Here is a 19,634-nt window from a genome sequence, read left to right as displayed (position 1 = left end):
TAGTTACCTGGATGAGTATGAGTGAGTACTGGGACTGACCCAATTTCTTCCTGTCCTTTGTTGTGTTTTCTTTCGTGTATATAAATAATTTCTTTGTATGAGGTCAACAGCAAAGAGATCAATGCGGGTGACAGAGATACAACTGGGTTTTAGTTTTGAAGCATGGGTAGGGTTTTGATTCTGAAAGGCAGGAAAAATGTAGGAAACCGCATAGCCAAAGACAGAAGTAAAACTCAGATCTGACTTTGTTTCTTTTTCAAACTTAACTGGAGCTGACCATGTGATGGCTGGTAAAGAAGATGAGGATGAAATACTGGAGTAGAGGACACAGAATGAGCTGCAAGGATGAGTTTTAATGCGAGTGTCAAGGACTACACTACTATGCTGAGGTAACACCGCAGGAGCGTCCAGAGAATGGCCGCAGTCACTATTACTGCTAGTAGGTGAAGCCAGGTTACCCTATCTTACAAGAAACTCCTCACCCAGGGTCAATGTGTTGCTTTCCCAGCTGAGATTGTCAATAGATTGTAAGCACAATCTACAAACATCATTCACAGGATTTTAAATCCCCAAACAGGAATACAAACTCCAGCCCTATACTTCTATAAGATCTCAGTGACTATTAATAATGGAAAAGTTTAAACCATCACTTATTAAGAAATAGGAATTTTAAGTTTACTATAACATACCTATCTCCTAAATTCGATGGTGAACCTCCAAAGTAAAAGACCTAGATTTTGACCAATTGCATTCAAGAAAATCCTAATTATTGTAACCTTTTGTAATTTAAGTTTCAATTTCTAAATCTGTAAAGAGGGAACAAAGTTCTTTCAGGGTTGTGAGGATTATCCAGGAGAATATATCTAAGATACATAGCACTTGGTCTGACCCAAATAATGTAATGTTGGCTACTATCTTACAAATAGTCTTATTTCTGTGCTGCTATATGGATCAGATTTGAGCATTGGTTGCTTAAAAATAACATCTATTGTCCTGGCTGGTGTGGCCCAGTTGGTTATCCAGTACACCGAAGAGTTGGTAGGTTCAGTTCCTGGTCAGGCACATATCCAGGTTGCAGGTTTGATCCCCAGTTTGGGTGTGTGCAGGAGGCAACCGATAAATGTTTTTCTGTCACATCAAGGTTTCTCTCTCTCTGGAATGAATTAAAAAATAAATAAAAAATAGAAAGAACACACATCTATTACAGAGCATGCTTCTACAGCTGAAAATAGGGGACTATGTCTACTATAAAGAACTATTTAACATTTTAACAGGTTTATGAAAAGTCATTTTGCTGAAGATTACTGCTATGATTCTCAGCTGGAGAAAAGTGAGTTTTCATCTCTACGTGGTAGCTTCAGCACATTTAAGTAGGGTTGAATTGGGGTTCACTACAGGATGGGGGGCTGTCAATAGTCTACTATAAGTATTAAATAGGGCTGGGTCCTTATTAAAAACAGTTGATCCAAAAAACAAACAATGAAAAAAAATAGTTGATCTTGATTCACCTGTAGGCAGTTCTAAATTCTAGTTGCTCAGCTACCTTGTGCAACATTCTCCCTCTGTGATATTTCAGAAATGCCACATTCTTCATTTATATAGTCCTAGGTTGACAAACAAGAGAAACTTTCCCCCTTCTTATTAAGTCCAATACCTGGCAAAATGTCGATCAGTTAAAAATGTATATAACTTGACCAATATGGCCAGTTCAAGAAATAATTTACATGTCTTGTGGAGACTATTTTATGTTTGGAAGTAAGTTTCTTGGTTTTGTTTTGGCTATGGAAGCTAACGATTAACTTTTCTTAATTCAGTTGTACTTAGTATTTTTTTTTATAGTGATTACTCTTGGTTTTGTACTTTTAGAAAAGTACAATTCCAATCCAGAATTTGGTTTTGCTCCTGCTGATGCTTTTATCAGCTGTTACAATTATAAAACCTGACTTTATTGATCTTCATATTTCTAGCTTAATAGCTCTACCAGTTATTACCCACATTGAGTTTTAAAATGAATTTATTAAAGAATATTATTAGGAAGGCAACGACGTTTGATTTGTCATTAAAAAAAAGTCTGTTTCTTCATGCTGTAGAATAAAGGTAATGTAAGAGGCTACAGAGTTACAAGCATCTTGCTACTGGATTCTCTGATAGTATAGCACAGTGTAGTCATTTCTGCAATGCTAGAATAAATAAAGTCTCTTCTATGCTTCTCTTTAAAAAGTGATGAATAATAACAGAAGACGGCATAAAAAAGCCACTTTTCTATTCATTCTGTAGTATTGGAGCCAGTATCTAGGAAATAGAGGAGAGAAAGAGTAAGTTCAAGGAGCAATTTAATTTTTAAAATAATATCTTAAAAATAAAACAGGAACTAATGGTGATGATGGTTTGAGGGGTGGGGAAGAAGAGGGGAAGCTGACCATGAGAATACCTAGAGGACTTAAAATAACTTTCCCTTTAAGACAGAGGTAAAACACAATGCTTAGCTCTCCATATTATGCTAGAGAAAACCCACATACTACATTTGATTTATTAACTGCTAACAACCATATATTTTTTCTTCCAGGTTCTCTACTATCCCAAAATTTTAAACCACAAGGGCTATCACATATAATCAGAAGAGAATTATATAACTTATTTCCTGGTGAGAAACAGACCAAAATTCTAGCCACCATCACTTTTTTCTGCTGTTCTGTCAGGAACGTAACTTTATTTCAGAAAGCTGACTTGTAGGAAAAATGAGCTTATTTCATAGTAGCACCATATATATTTGATACCTAAGGAAAGGAATTTTCTTAATTACTTAAACTTCAACTTCTGAATGCCAGACCATTTGCTTTAATTTTGGAAAGAAAATTTCTAAAATTGTATTCTTTTCTGCTGACACAGACTAATGGCACACAACCCAAGCTTCTCTTAATGCTCAACAAGGTTTCCTTGGAAGATTACTACAATGTGTTGCAGAAGGGCAAGCTCCTCAGGAGCCACTGCAATAGATGAGGCTGATCTGCTTCTTTTCATCCAGTTAAGTTTGAAAAAAAACAGGTAACTTGTATCTTTAAACAAGAGTAACATACTTGAAGACCACCAGAAACTGGGAGCCCCTGTGAGTAAAATATGTACGTTTACTCAGAGGCCTTCTTTACTGACTTTGTGGTTCTTCTCTGTTTCCAATGATTTAAAATGACACTTTACTAGTCTACATCTGTGCTGTCCAATACGATAGCCACTGGCTAGCCACATACAGTTATTCAAATTACTTAAAGTTAACAAATGAAGTTAAATAAAAATTAAAGCGTTAGATTTCTTAATTGCCCTAACAAAATTGCAGACAATGATCATTTCCATCAGTACAAAAGTTTTACAGAACAGTACTGGGCTACCTCATTTAGATAGGTCTAGGAGTTATAAATTATTGCCTAAATTCTAGTAAAAACTTAAAAACTTTAAAGGTTATGAAAATGCTATACTATTAGCCTAAATTATAAAAATGTGAACAAAAATATACATTATCTGAAGTACAGTGGGGCTTTGACTTACAAGTGTCCCGACTAAAGAGTTTTTCGAGATACAAGCCAGCTTCAGATACCCCACCGCTAGTTGGCACAGCGAACGTCACAGTGAACGCCACATCATCAGCCCAGCATCACGTGTCTCACTCGTTCACAATTGATTTGACATATGAGTAATCTGAGTTACGAGCTCCGTCACGGAACGAATTAAACTTGTAAGTCAAGGCCCCACTGTATAGAAATGTTATCTTGTGATCTGGTAAATATAAAATAACATTGTTCCTTGCTGAAATGACAAAAAAGATGTATTTAATGACTATATTAAAAAGTCATGCTTTTAAAGTTCATAATTGGCTAGAAAGGTACAAGTCATTGTAACATTGCTGGTTTCAGAGGCTTTCTGACATCTGGAAGAGACCATTTCTTTCAAAAGGGCTAAAGGTGTAATTTCATGCAGCCATTAAAAACCAGGTTTAAGAGAAGCGTTACCAATTATGTTTGAAAATGATTTGCACATGTGTATACATGCATATGTATATTACTGTAAAATACAAGACTAGGTTATACAAGAAAACATTAAAAATGTTATTTTCAGATAACATCAAATGTTGTTACAAATGTTTTTCTTCTGTATGCTTTTGTTGCCTCTACATTTTTTTTAGTGATTATTTCTTTAAAAACCTCAAATATACAGAACAAAAAACACCAACCCATAACCTGAGAAATGTAGTGTTACTTTCTATATATTTATCTTTCTCTTGCCTTTTTCCCTCCTTTCTTTATTGATTAATGTATTACATGTGTCCTTACCCCCTAATTGCTCTCCCCCCACCCCACTCTGGTGTCTGTGTCCACTGCTTATAAGCATGCATACAAATTCTTTGGTTGATCTCTCCCCTTACTCCCCCCTCCCCTACCTTCCTTCTGAGGTCTCTTGCTTTTTAAAACTCCCCTTCTTGGACAGTCTTCTCTACTTAATTTCAGGAATAGCTGCTTTAAACAAATGGTTCAGATGATAAAGTAAAATTAAGTATATATTTAAAATACAATTAGCCAAAAGGAAAACTAATCATGAAACAGAAAGCAAAGATGTATACTTTTTGAAACATTGAAGGACCTGAACAAGTCCCTTGGTTGGCTGTGGAAAATACACCAGCACAGATTAGAAATGGATACTTACTATTATAATGGATAAAGTTCTTATGGTTAATTGAAATCTTAAATAACCATTTTTTAAATATAAAATGTACAGTTAGCCAGCAACACAGAAACCACAGGCTAAATTGTCAAAATTAAATGCTTCCTTAAAAAAATAGGTGGTGGTGAAAAAGCCTGATAAATACTTCAAATCTGTAGCTGAAATCCGCCCATACCCCTAACTCAATCTTGAAGTCATCTATGTGTCACATGAAATATCTATACTAAAGTCAGTTTGAGATCTGGAATTCAGAATCTAGCTGAGAAGCCCAAGTCTCTTTCTAGGAGTGAATCACTGATAGTTTTCCATCTAAGTTTCAGATGAAGACTTTCTAAAGACTCATAAAACAAGATTTCAAGTAGCTTTGCTTTCACAGTAATTAGGTGAACACTTACTTTTACCATCACAGGCTACAATTTTCACTTTATCCACTTTAATAAGTTCTGTCACCTCTCTGAATTCAACATCATTCAATACAAAAGTCCACACATTATCGCAGAATCTGTATGTATTTAGAGAGCCCTTTAAAACAAAACATTTAGACATAATATGAAGTCATTTTTCCTCCAAAGCAATTTGAGACTCAGCCACCAAGTACAAAATTCTTAAAATAGTGTAATTCTTTAATATTTACCTTGCTTAATATTTTCCTTAATTTTCATCCTAACAATTAAAAAAAAATCCCTAGATAAATTTGCTAAGGGAAGAGTTTAAATTTTCTGTTGGCAGACTATTTTCAGCATTGTAAGTCTGTAAATTGCTCACCTGAAATCTGAAGAAAGCTGTATTGCCTACTTGAACTCTTAGAAAATTTGAATCTGTATTTCTACTGCCCTCATGTGGCTAAATTATGAAAGTTCATTTGAATTTTTATGTAAATATGGTTTAAAAGAACATATATGTTAATTCTCCACAACTGTACAAAACATTAATTTTAATCCTGTGACTTAGCTCAGGGAATTACTGTATTAGCCACTAAGACTACAATATTATTGTCCTGTGTAACTGACATTCTTCTAATGAGGTTTTTTTTTTTTAGGAGCAGGAGTTTGAAAAACACAACCTTAATGGATTACTCTGTCACCTTCAAACCTGCAGAAAATATTTTAGGCATTTGAAATCTCACTAATTCTTCAAGGAAGGTAGCCAAACATACATAGGTTAATTTGTGAAAGAATGAAATAAGAAAAATCTAAAATAAACTTTGTATCTCACATTAAGTAGATAAACTTTAGTATCAAGGTACTAAGTAAAAGTATAATTTTGTTATTATAAAACATGCTCCAAAATTTGATTGAGCCATTTCTTCCTTTCATGACTAATAAGTATGTAGGGGTCCTAAAAAACACTGTTGTAACAACCACTGGTTCAGGCTACTAGGTTTTGGAAAAAATATCCTTACCCTGAAATTGACTCTGTTCCTGACCCTTTGAGCCAATGCTGAATTTATAGCCTTATCAAACTGAAGTAGCACTTGAAGGGCAAGTTGGGGAGTGATCTGTTGAGACTGAGGAAAAGTAAAGGTCATACATCAGAAGAGCATTAAAGACAAAATAAACAAAAACACGAATTATCATGAAAAAATTTCACTGAGGCTAACCAGAGCCTCTAAGCTCACACCCCTTATCTTCCTTTGCCATAACTGACAATTAGGCAATTAGCTTGACAATATTTTCTTGCATTATCTTGACACAATATAATTTTGAAAAGAAAAAATGCAGTGATGTTACAATGCCTGGACAAAACTTTGACTATCATTCCTTATAGTATCTGGAAAGAGGCATTTGATAAACTGAAGAAATCGTGCTTCATTTAAATAAAAAATATAGGACCAATAATACATTTTAAAAAATCTAATAAAGCTCATTAAATATATAAAAGCAAATGGAAATACTTAATGTTCTTAGAGAGATTAGTATAAAAAATTCTGTTAAAATTAAAATTCAAATCTCAAAAAACTTTGCCCTGACCAGTTTGGCTCAGTGGATAGAGCGTCGGCCTGCAGACTGAAGGTTCCCAGGTTTCTCTCATCTATGTTTCTAACTCTCTATCCCTCTCTCTTCCTCTCTGTAAAAAAAAAAAAAAAAAAAAAAAAAAAGATTGTTCAAATTTACCTTAAAGCTACATAAAATATGTCTTTCTTATACATATGAGAAGAAAACCAACACACTAATCTTTAAGTTTAACAAAAATATTTGAAAATTCAGATATATGCAACTATATCATTCAATCATCATTACATTTATGATCCATAGTAGGATGGTGTAAATGCACAGGAATTTGAGATTATTAATCTGAATACTGATTTACTGGGCCAAATAATCTAAAATATTTAACCTCTTTGCCTGGAATAAGGACTATAACAAGAATTATTATAGATCCCTTCAAATAAAAATGCTGATTTTTAGTCTCTTACCTGTATAAGCTCATCGAGGCTTTCCTGAAGACTGTTTCCCAAAGTGGTATTTCTGTATAACTGATATGCCATGGCTTAGGAGGAAGGAACTTTTTCTTATTCAGTCTTGCATTGATGTCCTAAAAATTTAATATAAAAGTATTAAAAAGAGAAAACACTACAAATTATGTATGCAAAGTCTATACATTCTAACATATACGATCAGAACTCTTAGTAATTGCAAATTACTATATAATAATTTTAGAATTACAAGGAATAGTTAAAAATGATTTTTCTAATTATGTTGACATAGGCATTTATATTCCTTTATACAAAGTATAGATATTACAATTAAAATGTACATCTTTATCATTTCTTTCAAAACTTTACCTTTTGACTTAGCCTAGAATTTACCACACACCATTCTTTCTCCTTACTGTCAAGTCACTGATTCAGACAATATTCAGGTCACATTTGCATTCCTTCCCCTTCATTTTCCTGTTCTCTTAAAATTTGATATTTATAGAGCACGTACCAAGAAGAGATAGTCTGTAATAGGTACTAGGGAGAGGAAGATAAATATACATTCCTGACCCTAAAAATTATACTCTAACAGACATATAAAAAAGTTAAATTCAAAAGAGAGTAAGAACTGTGATACAGATATACAGTGTATTATGGAGTCTGACTGTGGACTGAATGAGTTGGTTCACAAAAGCTTCCTGATTCTTCAAGCTAGTGTTTAGCCAAGCAAAGGAGGAAAGTCATCCTAGGTCGGCAAACTGCAGCTCGCAAGCCACGTGCGGCTCTTTGGCCCCTTGAGTGTGGCTCTTCCTAAGCCTTAGGAGTACCCTAATTAAGTTAATAACATTGTACCTACCTATATAGTTTAAGTTTAAAAAATTTGGCTCTCAAAAGAAATTTCAATCATTGTACTGTTGATATTTGGTGCTGGGGTCCAACCCCAGCAGGTCCAGGGGTCCCCAAAGGTGTGGACAGAGTCGGCGAAGAAGGAATGACACGGAGACAGCCTTCAGTTGATCAGCAGCCTAGTCAGGACCTCTAGCCAGGATCTCCAGCCAAGTTCCGGTTAGTATCTGATTAGGATCTGATGCTTATTGTCTGGTTACATCTGTATTTATACCAGTCGATTTTAATCCTGTCAATTTCTATTGCAAAGGTTAGGGCGTTTCTTATCTCCATTCCAGGGAGTAAAGATTATGTAGCTTAAGGGTGATTGTTTGTAGTTAAAGTAATTAACTACCCGCCTGGCACTTAGTTAAGGGGTTATATCCCCTCCCTAACCTCAGGGAAAAATCCCCACCTGGGGAAACAACCTTTCTCGGAGAGGTGACCTTGGTTAAAACACGTGGCCCTAAGGGGAGCAAACATATTAAGAACAGTATGCCATATACGCCAGGTCCCTTGAAACATATGCTGTGCAGATGTTTCTTCCCTGCAGCGACTGTGTCAAGCAGGAAGGATGGACCAGCTTCCAGCAATTTGGCTCTGTTGACTAATGAGTTTGCCGACCATTAGGCTAAAAGAATAGAATAATTAAAACCAGAGAGGGATAAAATAATATTTTTTAAAGAGAACTATAAATTGTTCTGTATTATTAGGGTACAGGTATGAAGTGGTAAAAGATGAATTTGAAAAAGATGGCATGGATGGATTTGTTCTATCTGGAGAAGTGCAGAGCTTCTTAGTGAAGGTAATGGGGAGCTACTAAAGCATGTAGGCAGGAAAGGGCATGCAATTTGGCAGCCATATGAAGAATGTACCTAAGTACAAGATTAGAAAGAGATGAGGGGCCCTGGCCAGTTGCTCAGTGGTAAGAGCATCAGCCCATAGACCTGAGGGTACGTCAAGGGCATGTATTTCGGTTGCAGGCTCCATCTCTGGTCCCAGTCAGGGTATGAACAGGAGGCAACCAATCAATGTGTCTCTCTCACATCAATGTTTCTCTCTCACATCAATATTTCTCTTTCTCTCTCCCTTCTCTTCCATCCCCTCCCCACTCTTTCCTCTCCTTCCTCCCCTCCACTCTCTCTCTCTAAAAAAAAAATCAATGAAAAAAATATCCCCAGGTGAGAATCAAAAAAAAAAGAAAGGAATGAGGGATGAGGACTCCAAGAAGGTGGCAGTAGTATAGATTTAACAAATTTTTACTGAGCTTCTACTGCATGTCTGGTATAGTACCCCTGACCTCATGGAACTTTCAGTTTAGAGATGGACAGGAGGAGATACAATCAAGGACTAATCATCAGGCAGAACTTAGCAGAAATGGCCAATTATCAATCTTCACATCACACACCATGTGAGCATTTGATATACTAGGTCATTTCTGCCTTCTTGAAGCCTTTGCTTTGTGTGTTTTTTTTTGGGGGGGGGGGAGGGAAGGGATCCCACAGACACTTCTCTCCCCCCACTTCACTGGATACTGTGTATTTCTAGTTTTCTTTTGCTGGTTTCTCCTCAGCAACCCAACTTCTAAGTATGTGAAGGCTTCTTATGTCTTCTCTTCGATTTACTGCCTTAGTTTCCCCTTGTTGCTATATGTAATCCACGTTAACTTCCCTCTTTCTCTGAATCCCATGTCAGCAAATCCTTTCAGTACTTCCTTCTAAATATAGCCAGAACCTGACAACTTTCACCGTCTCCACCCCTAGCACTAAGTCACCATCATCTGTCACTATGATTACTGTCATAGCCCAGGAAGGAGTCTCCCTGTTCCTACCCTTGCTTACCCCACCTCCCACCGCCAGAGCAGCCACACTGAGCCTTTTAAGTCATAAATCAAACCACATCACTCATTTACTCAAAAATCCCAATGCCAGCATCTTATCTCACAGTAAAAAAGTTCTTTTAATGGATAGCAAAACCTACATGATCTGGGCCCTCCACTACTAACTCTCTGAACTTTTCTTTTTCCACTTCCTCATTCACTGGCTCCAGGCTGTCCCTTCTATTGTTCTTCAATAGAAGATGTTCCTCCTTTAGGACCTTTGCACTAGCTGTTCTCTTTGCTTTGAGCGGTATTCTCAGGTTCTTGCATAGTTCACTCCCTCATTTGATTCAGATTGCTGCCCCAAATGTCACTTCATCAGAAAGGACTTCTGTGACCAACTGAAGGATTGTCTCCCTGCCCCCTTATGCTATTTTATTCTTACTCATATCTATTGAGGCTGACATTTTATATGCTTATTCTGTTTCCATCCACTAACATAGATTTTCCATGAAGTTATATATTTACCATCTAGAACAATGCAGTATGTATTCAATATACAGGGTCAGCAAAAGTAGGTTTAAGGTTGTGAGTATGTGAAACACCGTTTATTCTTGTATCATTATTTATTAACTAGAGGCCCGGTGCACAAAAATTTGTGCACTGGGGGGGGGGGGGGGGGGAGGGGTCCCTCAGCCCGGCCTGTGCCCTCTCGCAGTCTGGGACCCCTCGGGAGATAACGACTTGCTGGCTTAGGCCTGCTCCTGGGTGGCAGAGGGCAGGCCCAATCCCTAGGTGCAGCCCCTGGTCGGGCTCAGAGCAGGGCTGATTGGGGAGTTGGGGCGCCACCCCCTGTCATGCACAGAGCAGGGCGGATTGGGAGGTTGCGATGCCACCCTCAGTCACGCTCAGGGTAGGGCCGATTGGGGGGTTGGGGCACCGCCCCGTCACACTCAAGGCAGGGTCAATGGGGAGGTTGCGGCGCCACCCCGTCACGCACAGAGCCGGGCCCATCAGGGGTGTTGGGGCTCCGTACCCTGTCACGCACAGAGCAGGGCCAATCAGGGGGTTGGGCGCTGCCCCGTCATGCACAGAGCAGGGCCGATCAGGGGGTTGGGGAGCTCCCCCCTGTCATGCACTGAGCAGGACCTATCAGGGGGTTGGGGAGCTCCCCCCTGTCACGCACAGAGCAGGGCCGATCAGGGGGTTGGGGCGCCACCCCGTCACACTCAAGGCAGGGTCGATGGGGAGGTTGCGGCGCCACCCCGTCACGCACAGAGCAGGGCCCATCAGGGGGGTTGGGGCTCCGTACCCTGTCACGCACAGAGCAGGGCCAATCAGGGGGTTGGGCGCTGCCCCCTGTCATGAACAGAGCAGGGCCCATCAGGGGGTTGGGGAGCTCCCCCCTGTAACTCACAGAGTAGGGCCGATAGGGGAGTTAGGGCACCGCCCCATCACACACAGAGCAGGGCGGATCAGGGGGTTGGGGCACCGCCCTCTATCACCCGCAGAGCAGGGCCGATCAGGGGGTTGGGGTGCCGCCACTGTCACACTCAGGACAGGGCCAATGGGGAGGTTATGGCTCTACCCTGTCACACACAGAGCAGGGCCTGTGGGGGGGAGGGGGTTGGGGCGCCGTACCCTGTCACACACAGAGTCGCAGGGCGATCAGGGGGTTTGGGCGCTGCCCCCTGTCACGCTGATCCGGTGCCAGGAGGCCTCGAGGCTCCGCTGATCCCAGTGCTGGGAGGCATATTACCCTTTTACTATATAGGATAGAGGCCTGAGGGCCAGCTGGTTTGCCCTGAAGGGTGTCCTGGTTCAGGGTGGGGGTCCCCACTGGGGTGCCTGGCCAGCCTGGATGAGGGTATGATGGCTGTTTGCAGCTGGTCACACACCCTTCAGGGTGGGGGTCCCCACTGGGGTGCCTGGCCAGTCTGGGTGAGGGGCTGGGGGCTGCTTTCAGGCTGGTGGTTGTTGACTGAAGCTCCCTGTAGAGGGCCGCCTGGGAGGCACCTAGGCATTTTCTTATAATTATAGTCAGCTGAACTCGGAGCTTAGGCAGAGCCACGCCCTGGGAACATGCTTCCCCAATAAGGCTGGACATGTTAATCAGGCAGGGGCGGAACTAAATATGTAAATCTAGGCCTTTAAAATAAACCTGCTGTGTAGCTTAGCCGCTTTGCCACCTCTCCATCAGAGAGGATGGCGCCCACTTGGCCCCAGCTTAAAATCTATTTCTGCATCTTGGTCTTTCTTTAATTTCTTAATCCCCAGCTCCTCTGCTCAAGAACCTGTCGTTTTCCCATGCGGGTCACGGGAAACAGAAACAGCCCCCCACAGCTCCCAACCGCTTCTTTCTTTTCTCTCTTTTTTATTTTATTCTGGGCCAGCTTTAGCTCTGGCTCTAGCTCTGAGGCTTCCGCTGGTTTGTTTGCGTTCTATAATCGAAACAATATATAACTCCAGCTCTGAGATCCCGGGTTTTTTTTTTTTTAGCTTCTATATTTGTTACAAAGTTTCAAACTGCCAGCTCAGAGGCTGGCAAGGCAGGCGGGGAACATTGGAGTCCTCCTTCACTGCAGCAAGTAAGCCTCATGTTCGCTTCCAGCTGCCTGGCTGCCGGCCGCCATCTTGGCTGACAGTTAATTTGCATATACTCACTGATTAGCCAATGAAAAGGGTAGCGGTCGTACGCTAATTACCATGTTTCTCTTTTACTAGTGTAGACTAGAAGCCCGCTGCATGAAGAGATTCGTGCAATAGGCCTTCCCTTCCCCTGGCTGCTGGCACCGGTTTTCCTCTGGCACCCAGGACCCAGGCCTTCACTCCGGCTGGAGCCTTCAGTCTTCGCTCCGCCGCTTCGCGCTACGTATGCAAATTAACCACCATCTTTGTTGGGCTAATTTGCATACTCTCCTGATTGGCTGGTGAGCATAGCGGAGGGATGGTCAATTTACATGTTTGTCTATTATTAGGTAAGATTATTGTGTTGTTTACCTGTAGTGTGTAAACCTACTTTTGCCAACCTCTGTATTTGTTAGTCTGAATAAACTTGGTCATATGTCAAAATGCTAATATCAAATATTATAAATGTATTTAAGTGGGATTCAAAGACTTCTACTTTACTGAGGAAACTGAAGCAATGAAAACTTTTGGACTCTCAAAACTACATCTAATCACCTACCAATACCTATATCCATATACTTTGCCTACCTGCCTTTCACTAATAGTCGAACTATCCATACCAGGGGTTGCCAACCGGTGGTCTGTAGACCACTGGTGGTCCGTGTGGTCCGAAAGGTTGGTGACCACTGATCCATACTGTTGTCTAAATACAGTCCTTCTACCATTGCATCAGGTCCTATCCCTTCTAGGACCTACCCAACACTCAAGGATATTGTTCCAACAATACAATCATTCCTTCTCTCCCTCACCATCAAATCTCCCATCTTTATGAACCATTCCCATCAACAAACAGGTGGGTACTTCCTCAGCCCACTTCCCTCATCAGCCATCCTCTTATTTCTCTATTCTTTGCAGCAAAACATGAGAATTGTCTGTATCACTGTCTCTCACTCCTTTTCTCCCATTTGCTCTTAAACTCCCCTCATGGGTTTTTGCCTCCAGCACTCAAATGAAACAGATGGTGATAGCCATCAATGGCAATGCTAAAGCTAATCCTCATCTCAGTCTTCACTGGACTTTAGTATCTGACACAGTGATTACTCCCTCTTCTTTGATAATGGATCTTGGCTTAACTTCGGGGACACCCTCCTTTTTGGGTTGTTTGTTCCCTTAAATTCACTGGTTCATCCTTCTCAATATTGTTGGTTGATCCTCTTTCTCCCTGAACACTTATTTTCCCAAGATACCATCCTTGGTTCTCTGCTGCTTTCTATGTTCATTCCTTGGTGATAACATTCAGTCTCATGGTTTTAAACACTATCCATACTAATAAAAGGGTAATATGCTAATTAGACCGGGAGACCTTCTGGACATCCTTCCAGACAAAGCCATGGTGGCGGGGCTGAGGCAGAGGTGGTTAGGGGCGATCAGGCTGGCAGGGGAGGGCAGTTGGGGGCGAGAAGGCTGGCAGAGGTGGGCAGTTGTGGGCGAGCAGGTTGGTGGGGGGGCAGTTGGGGGCAAGTAGGCCAGCAAGGGGAGGCAGTTGGGGGCAATCGGGCAGGCATAAGGGGATAGTTGGGGGGTAAGCAGGCCGGCAAGGGGGGGCAGTTGGCAATTGGGCCGGCATGGGAGGGACAGATGGGGGCGAGCAGGCCAGCAGGCAGAGTGGTTAGGGGAGATCAGATAGGCAGGCAGGTGAGCGGTTAGGAGCCAGCGGTTCCAGATTGCAAGAGGGATGTCCGACTGCCGGTTTAGGCCTGATCCCCTAAACCGGCAGTCGGACATTCCCCGAGTGGTCCCAGATTGAAGAGGGTGCAGGCCGGGCTGAGGGACAACCCCTCACCCCCGTGCACGAATTCCATGCACTGGGCCACTAGTTGCTGATAATTCCCAAATTCACTTATTAGCACAGACCTTACCCTTGAACTAACTGCTGAAGCCAACTGCCTACTCAACATCTTTCCTTATTGTCTTTCCCATCTCAGGTTATATAACTCCATATTTAGGCAAAAACCTTTGAAGTTACATCTTCCTCCCCCCAAGCTCATCTCCAAGTTCAATTCCTAGTAAATCCTGTAAACTCTTTCAAAATGCATTCAGAATCCAACCATTTCCATTGTTATCATCCTGGTGTGTGCCATTATCGTCTGTCATTTGGATTACTGACATAGGTTCCTAACTGGTATCCCTGCTTCCATGCTTGTCGCCTATACTCTAATTCCAACTCAGCAGCCAGGTGATCTTTGAAAATATAGGTTAGAAAAAAACTCTTCTCTGCTCAAAACCTCCAATAGCTTCCATTTCACTAGTCCTTACAATAACCTGGCTACCTATTATCTCTCTGAGTTCATCTACCATCTCTCCCTTGTTCTCAAACCCTTCTCAGACACATGGGATTCCCTGTTCTTGGACCACAACAGACACGTTCCAGTCTATGTAAAGGCTGTTCTTTCTACCTGGAACATCCCGGTATACACTTAGTTCTCTTAATTCCTTCAAGTATAGCACTTACTTAAGGAGGCCTAAACTGTCATATTTAAAAATCAACTCCCACCTCTACTCTGTTCACTGAAATTAACCAGGCATCTAGAACTGCGATTTTTAACTGGTGTGTCACAAGAATTATTAAAACATGCAATACCTGACTATTTAGTTAGGGGCACTGACATCTCTTCTCTTAGATTGTCAAGTAAAAAAAAAAACAAAAAACAAAAAAAACGACAACCGTCAACACAATAGCTGTCTGGTGTGAATGAATAAAAATTACGCCTATGTTTTTTTGGTTAGATCAGTAAAAAAATATATATATTTTTGGTGTGCTACTGAATTTTACTAATTCGTTTATGTGTGCCATGAGATGAAAAAGGTTGAAATTGCTGCCACAGATGAAACAGAAATCAAGATCTCAGGAATAAACCCAAACCTATATGGTCAATTACTCTATGACAGAGAGGCAAGAATATACAATGGTATAAAGACAGTCTTGTCAATAAATGTTGGTAAAACTGGACAGATACATGCAAAAGAATGAAACTGGATCACTTTCTTACACCATATATAAGAATAAACTTAAAATGAATCAAAAACTCCTAGAAAAAAAACACAGGCAGTAAACTCTTTGGCATCACTCTTAGTAATGTTTTTTTCTTTTTTGGATATGTGTCCTTGTGCAAGGGAAACAAAAGAAAAAAAAAAAAAAAAGAAATGGGACTACATCAGCCTGAAGAGTTTTTGTATAGAAAAGGATACCATCAACAAAATGAAAAGGCAACATGAAAAGGAGAAAATATTTGCCAATTATACATCCTATAAGGCAGTGGTTCTCAACCTTCTGGCCCTTTAAATACAGTTCCTCATGTTGTGACCCAACCATAAAATTATTTTTGTTGCTACTTCATAACTGTAATGCTGCTACTGTTATGAATCGTAATGTAAATATCTGATACGCAGGATGGTCTTAGGCGACCCCTGTGAAAGGGTTGTTCGACCGCCAAAGGGGTCGCGACCCACAGGTTGAGTACCGCTGCTAAAAGGGGTTAATAAAAAAAAAACAACAAAACATAAGGAGCTTATGCAACTTCACACCCCAAACCCAAATAATCCAATTAAAAATGAGCGGAGAACCTGAATAGACATTTCTCCAAAGAGGATGTACATATGACCAATAGACATATGCAAAGATGCCCAGCATTACTGATCATCAGGGAAATACAAACTAAAACCACAATGAGGTATTACTCCTCACCTGTCAGAACGGCTATCACCAATAAATCAACAAATAACAAGTGTTGGTGAGGATGTGAAGAAAAAGAAATCCTCGCTTACTGTTGGTAGATAGTAAACTGGTACAGCCACTATGAAAAACAGTATGGAAGTTCCTAAAAAAATTAAATAGAAAAACCATATGACCCAGCAATTCCACTTCTGAGTATTTATATATATAAAAAAAATACAAAACACCAATTCAAAAAGATTCATGCATCCCTATGTTCACTGCAGCATTATTTACAATAGCCAAGATATGGAAGCAACCTAAGTGTCCATCAATAGACAAATGGGTAAAGAAGATGTATACATATATACGTACAATGGAGTATTACTCAGCCATAAAAAATGAAATCTTGCCCAGCCGGGTGTAGCTCAGCGGTTGAGCGTCGACCCAGGAACCAAGAGGTCGCCGGTTCGATTCCTGGTCAGGGCATATGCCCAGGTTGCGGGCTTGATCCCCAGTGGGGGGCATGCAGGAGACAGTCAATCAATGATTCTCTCTCATCATCGATGTTTCTATCTCTCTTTCCTTCTCCCTTCCTCTCTGACATCAAAAAAAAAAAAAAAAAAAGAAAGAAATCTTGCCATTTGCAACAACATGGATGGACCTATAGGGTATTGTGCTAAGTGAAATAAGTCCGACAGAGAAAGACAAATACCATTTAATTTCACTTATATGTGGATTCTAAAAAACAAATGAACAAACAAAACAGAAACAGATTCATACAGCGTACTGAAAGTTGCCAGATGGGAGAGGGGTTAGAGGGCTGAGTAAAAAATGTGAAGGGATTAAAACGTACAGATTACCAGTTATAAAAATAGTCATGGGGATGGATGTAAAGTACATTATGTGAAATATAGCCAATAATATTGTAATAGCTATGTATGGCGTCATATGAGCACTAGACTTACTGAGGTGATAACTTTTTAAGTTATGTGTCTAATCACTATGTTATAGACCTGAAACTAATATATTATTGTATGTTAACTGTAATTACAAGAAAATTATAAAAACAATCTTGAAAAAGAGCTGAAGGCATCAAGCTTCTTGATCTATATTACAAATCAATCGTAATCAAACTGTACAGTATTGGCATTAGAAAAGACGCAACGGCTATTTCTAGTCACAAAACATCACCAGTTCACAGGTGGCAAGAGCCTATCCCAGCAGCTTGGGGTGCAAAGTGGGAACCCACCCTGGACAGGACACCCTTCCACGTAGGGTGCAATCTCACATACAGACACTCAGATTGGGACAATGTAGACAGGCCAATTCACCTAACGTGCACATCTGTGGGATGAGGGAGGAAACCTGAGCACCTGGAGAAATGCATGCAGACATGGGGAGAACATGCAAATTCCACACAAATAGTGGTGTTGGCCTGGAATCATTTTTTTTCACCAACATTATAATCAAACGATTTTATTTGAGGTCCTGCAGTATACACAATAAAATGCTTACTATTCAGCCATAACATAAGACTAAAACCTTGCCATCTGCGACAACATGATGGACCCTGAGGGCGTTATGCTAAGTGAAATAAGTCAGAGAGAGACATATGATCTCACTTATATATAGAATCTAAAACCCCAAAACAAGCAAACTAAGCTCAGATACACACAACAGAGTGATGGTCGGGGGGCGGGGAATTGTCCTAAGGTTACAAACTTCCATTTATAAAGTCCTGGGGATATAATATACAGCAGCGATTTTCAACCCTTTTCATCTCAGGGCACACATAAACTAATTACTAAAATATTGCGGCACACCGGTTGAAAATCACTGACATATAGCATGCCGACTAGTTAAGAATACTGTATTGCATATTTGAAAGTTGCTAAGAGAGATCTTAAAATTCATCACAAAGAAAAACAAAATTAAAATACGGTGGTGATCATTTCTACAATATATACCATTACTTGCATTAATGATTTTAGATCTTAAAAACTCCTCTGCAATGTTGAGATATTTTAGTTATGTTATCAGCTATATAAATCTACACTCTTACATTTGCAGTTTAAGGAAAATTAAATTAGAAGGCCCCTCATTTGGAAGTAACTCAAAGTCCTCGTCCTTGATCAAACCATCCAGTTAAATTCACTCCTTTGCCGAAGTTCGCATGAAGTCGGGAGGCGGACTTCACACGAGCGCAGCAGCACAAGAATGAGGGAGCGCGCTCCCGGCTTCGGCCCCCACCCCAAAGCCTGGGTGCTGCAGACAGTCACCTGGCCCACCTGGCCCACCTGGCCACAGCTGGGCGCGGGGCCGGGCGCAGGCCTCCCTTAGCGCCTTTCGGCGGGCGCCCGGGGAGAACAAGCCTCCGCCGCCTTCCTCCCGGGTCCCGGCCAAGGGGCCATCCCGGCACTGAAGTCGGTAACAGGTCGACCCGGGACTCGGGAGCGAAGGGCCTCCCCGTCCATGCAGCCCTCGGAAAAGACCCGACCGACGGCAGCCCCGGCACTGGGAGCGGGGCAGGGCTCACTCGTACCTGTGCGGAAGGCGCTTCCCGCCGCGGAGCGGACAGAACCAGCACCGCCAGGAGCCCGGGAGGTTCCTACCACCTCCTCCCCAGCACCTCTTTGGCAGCCGCAGAAACCGCACAGCTAGGCCAACGACCCGGAAGTGCTCGCAGAACCTGGAAGTGGCGTCACGGCGGGGCCAGGAAAGCCCCGCCCACCAACTCCTCCCGTACGCCACTCAAGTTTGGCGAGGGGAGGGCGGAGTTGTGAAGAGAGGAGGGGCGTGGGGCCCAGGACAGGTAACTGTTTCGAGTAATTCACCAGGTTTACTAAATCGTTCATAAGGGAATTATAATTTTTAAGAATAATCTTCTCCACTGTAAGATGCACAGTTAGGAAATGCAAGGCATTCATATTTTATGCCTGAGATGTGTTCAGGGTTAATACTGTTCAAAACCTTGCAATGCTAAATTTAAGACAAATTCTTAAAATTATGCCAGGAATTTATTTACCGTTCAAATTAGGGCTGCAATTAATTTAGCCCAGAAAGCTTTCAGTTTATGATTCATGAAGAACTTCAATTTGTGAGAATTTGTATTTATTATTTGTTCCCAATGCAAGACAAATACTCTTATATAGGGCGTTCCCCCAAAATGTATACACTTAACTGATAGCTCAATTGATGTTTCTTTTTAGATTTAACCCATTGGAATTAATAATTATTCAAGGTGTGTATACATTTTTGGGGACACCCTGTATTTTGAGTTTATATAATCCCAAATGCTGTCCTATGTAATAAAAGCAGCAGTAATGTGCACAGCTGTTTGCCATTAAGTGGCTGACTAGTGATTAAGGAGTAAATGCAAAATAAGTGGTAGATGGATCCTCCAAACAGGTCTATAAGCTATACAGGTTGTCATTTGTACCATGTGTTCAGCCACTTAT

The 19,634-nt window shown here is 41.1% G+C and overlaps 1 protein-coding gene across 3 annotated transcripts; it reads right to left on the bottom strand.

The window, feature by feature from the left end:
• Window positions 1-1,996: 1,996 nt before the first annotated feature.
• GTF2A2 (general transcription factor IIA subunit 2) lies at window positions 1,997-18,838 on the bottom strand. Of its 3 annotated transcripts, XM_070421651.1 has the most exons (6): window positions 18,719-18,838; window positions 16,287-16,339; window positions 7,127-7,245; window positions 6,113-6,217; window positions 5,106-5,232; window positions 1,997-2,292 (listed from the first exon to the last, which is right to left on the bottom strand). In XM_070421651.1, exons 3-6 carry the CDS (start codon window positions 7,196-7,198, stop codon window positions 2,267-2,269), a joined length of 330 nt encoding a protein of 109 aa, XP_070277752.1. In that variant the 5' UTR covers window positions 7,199-7,245; window positions 16,287-16,339; window positions 18,719-18,838; the 3' UTR covers window positions 1,997-2,266. The 3 variants fall into 3 exon arrangements, with proteins under 3 accessions (XP_070277752.1, XP_070277750.1, XP_070277751.1); XM_070421649.1 differs by lacking the exon at window positions 16,287-16,339; XM_070421650.1 differs by lacking the exon at window positions 18,719-18,838 and having other exon boundaries at window positions 16,207-16,295.
• Window positions 18,839-19,634: the final 796 nt, after the last annotated feature.

Source organism: Myotis yumanensis, unplaced genomic scaffold, assembly GCF_028538775.1.
Source record: "Myotis yumanensis isolate MYYU_CA2020_CCGP unplaced genomic scaffold, mMyoYum1.0.hap1 SCAF_1, whole genome shotgun sequence".
In the NCBI taxonomy this organism is placed as follows: domain Eukaryota; kingdom Metazoa; phylum Chordata; class Mammalia; order Chiroptera; family Vespertilionidae; genus Myotis; species Myotis yumanensis.
Note: the sequence above shows the minus strand (reverse complement) of the source record. Positions and strands in the feature narration are given on the sequence as shown.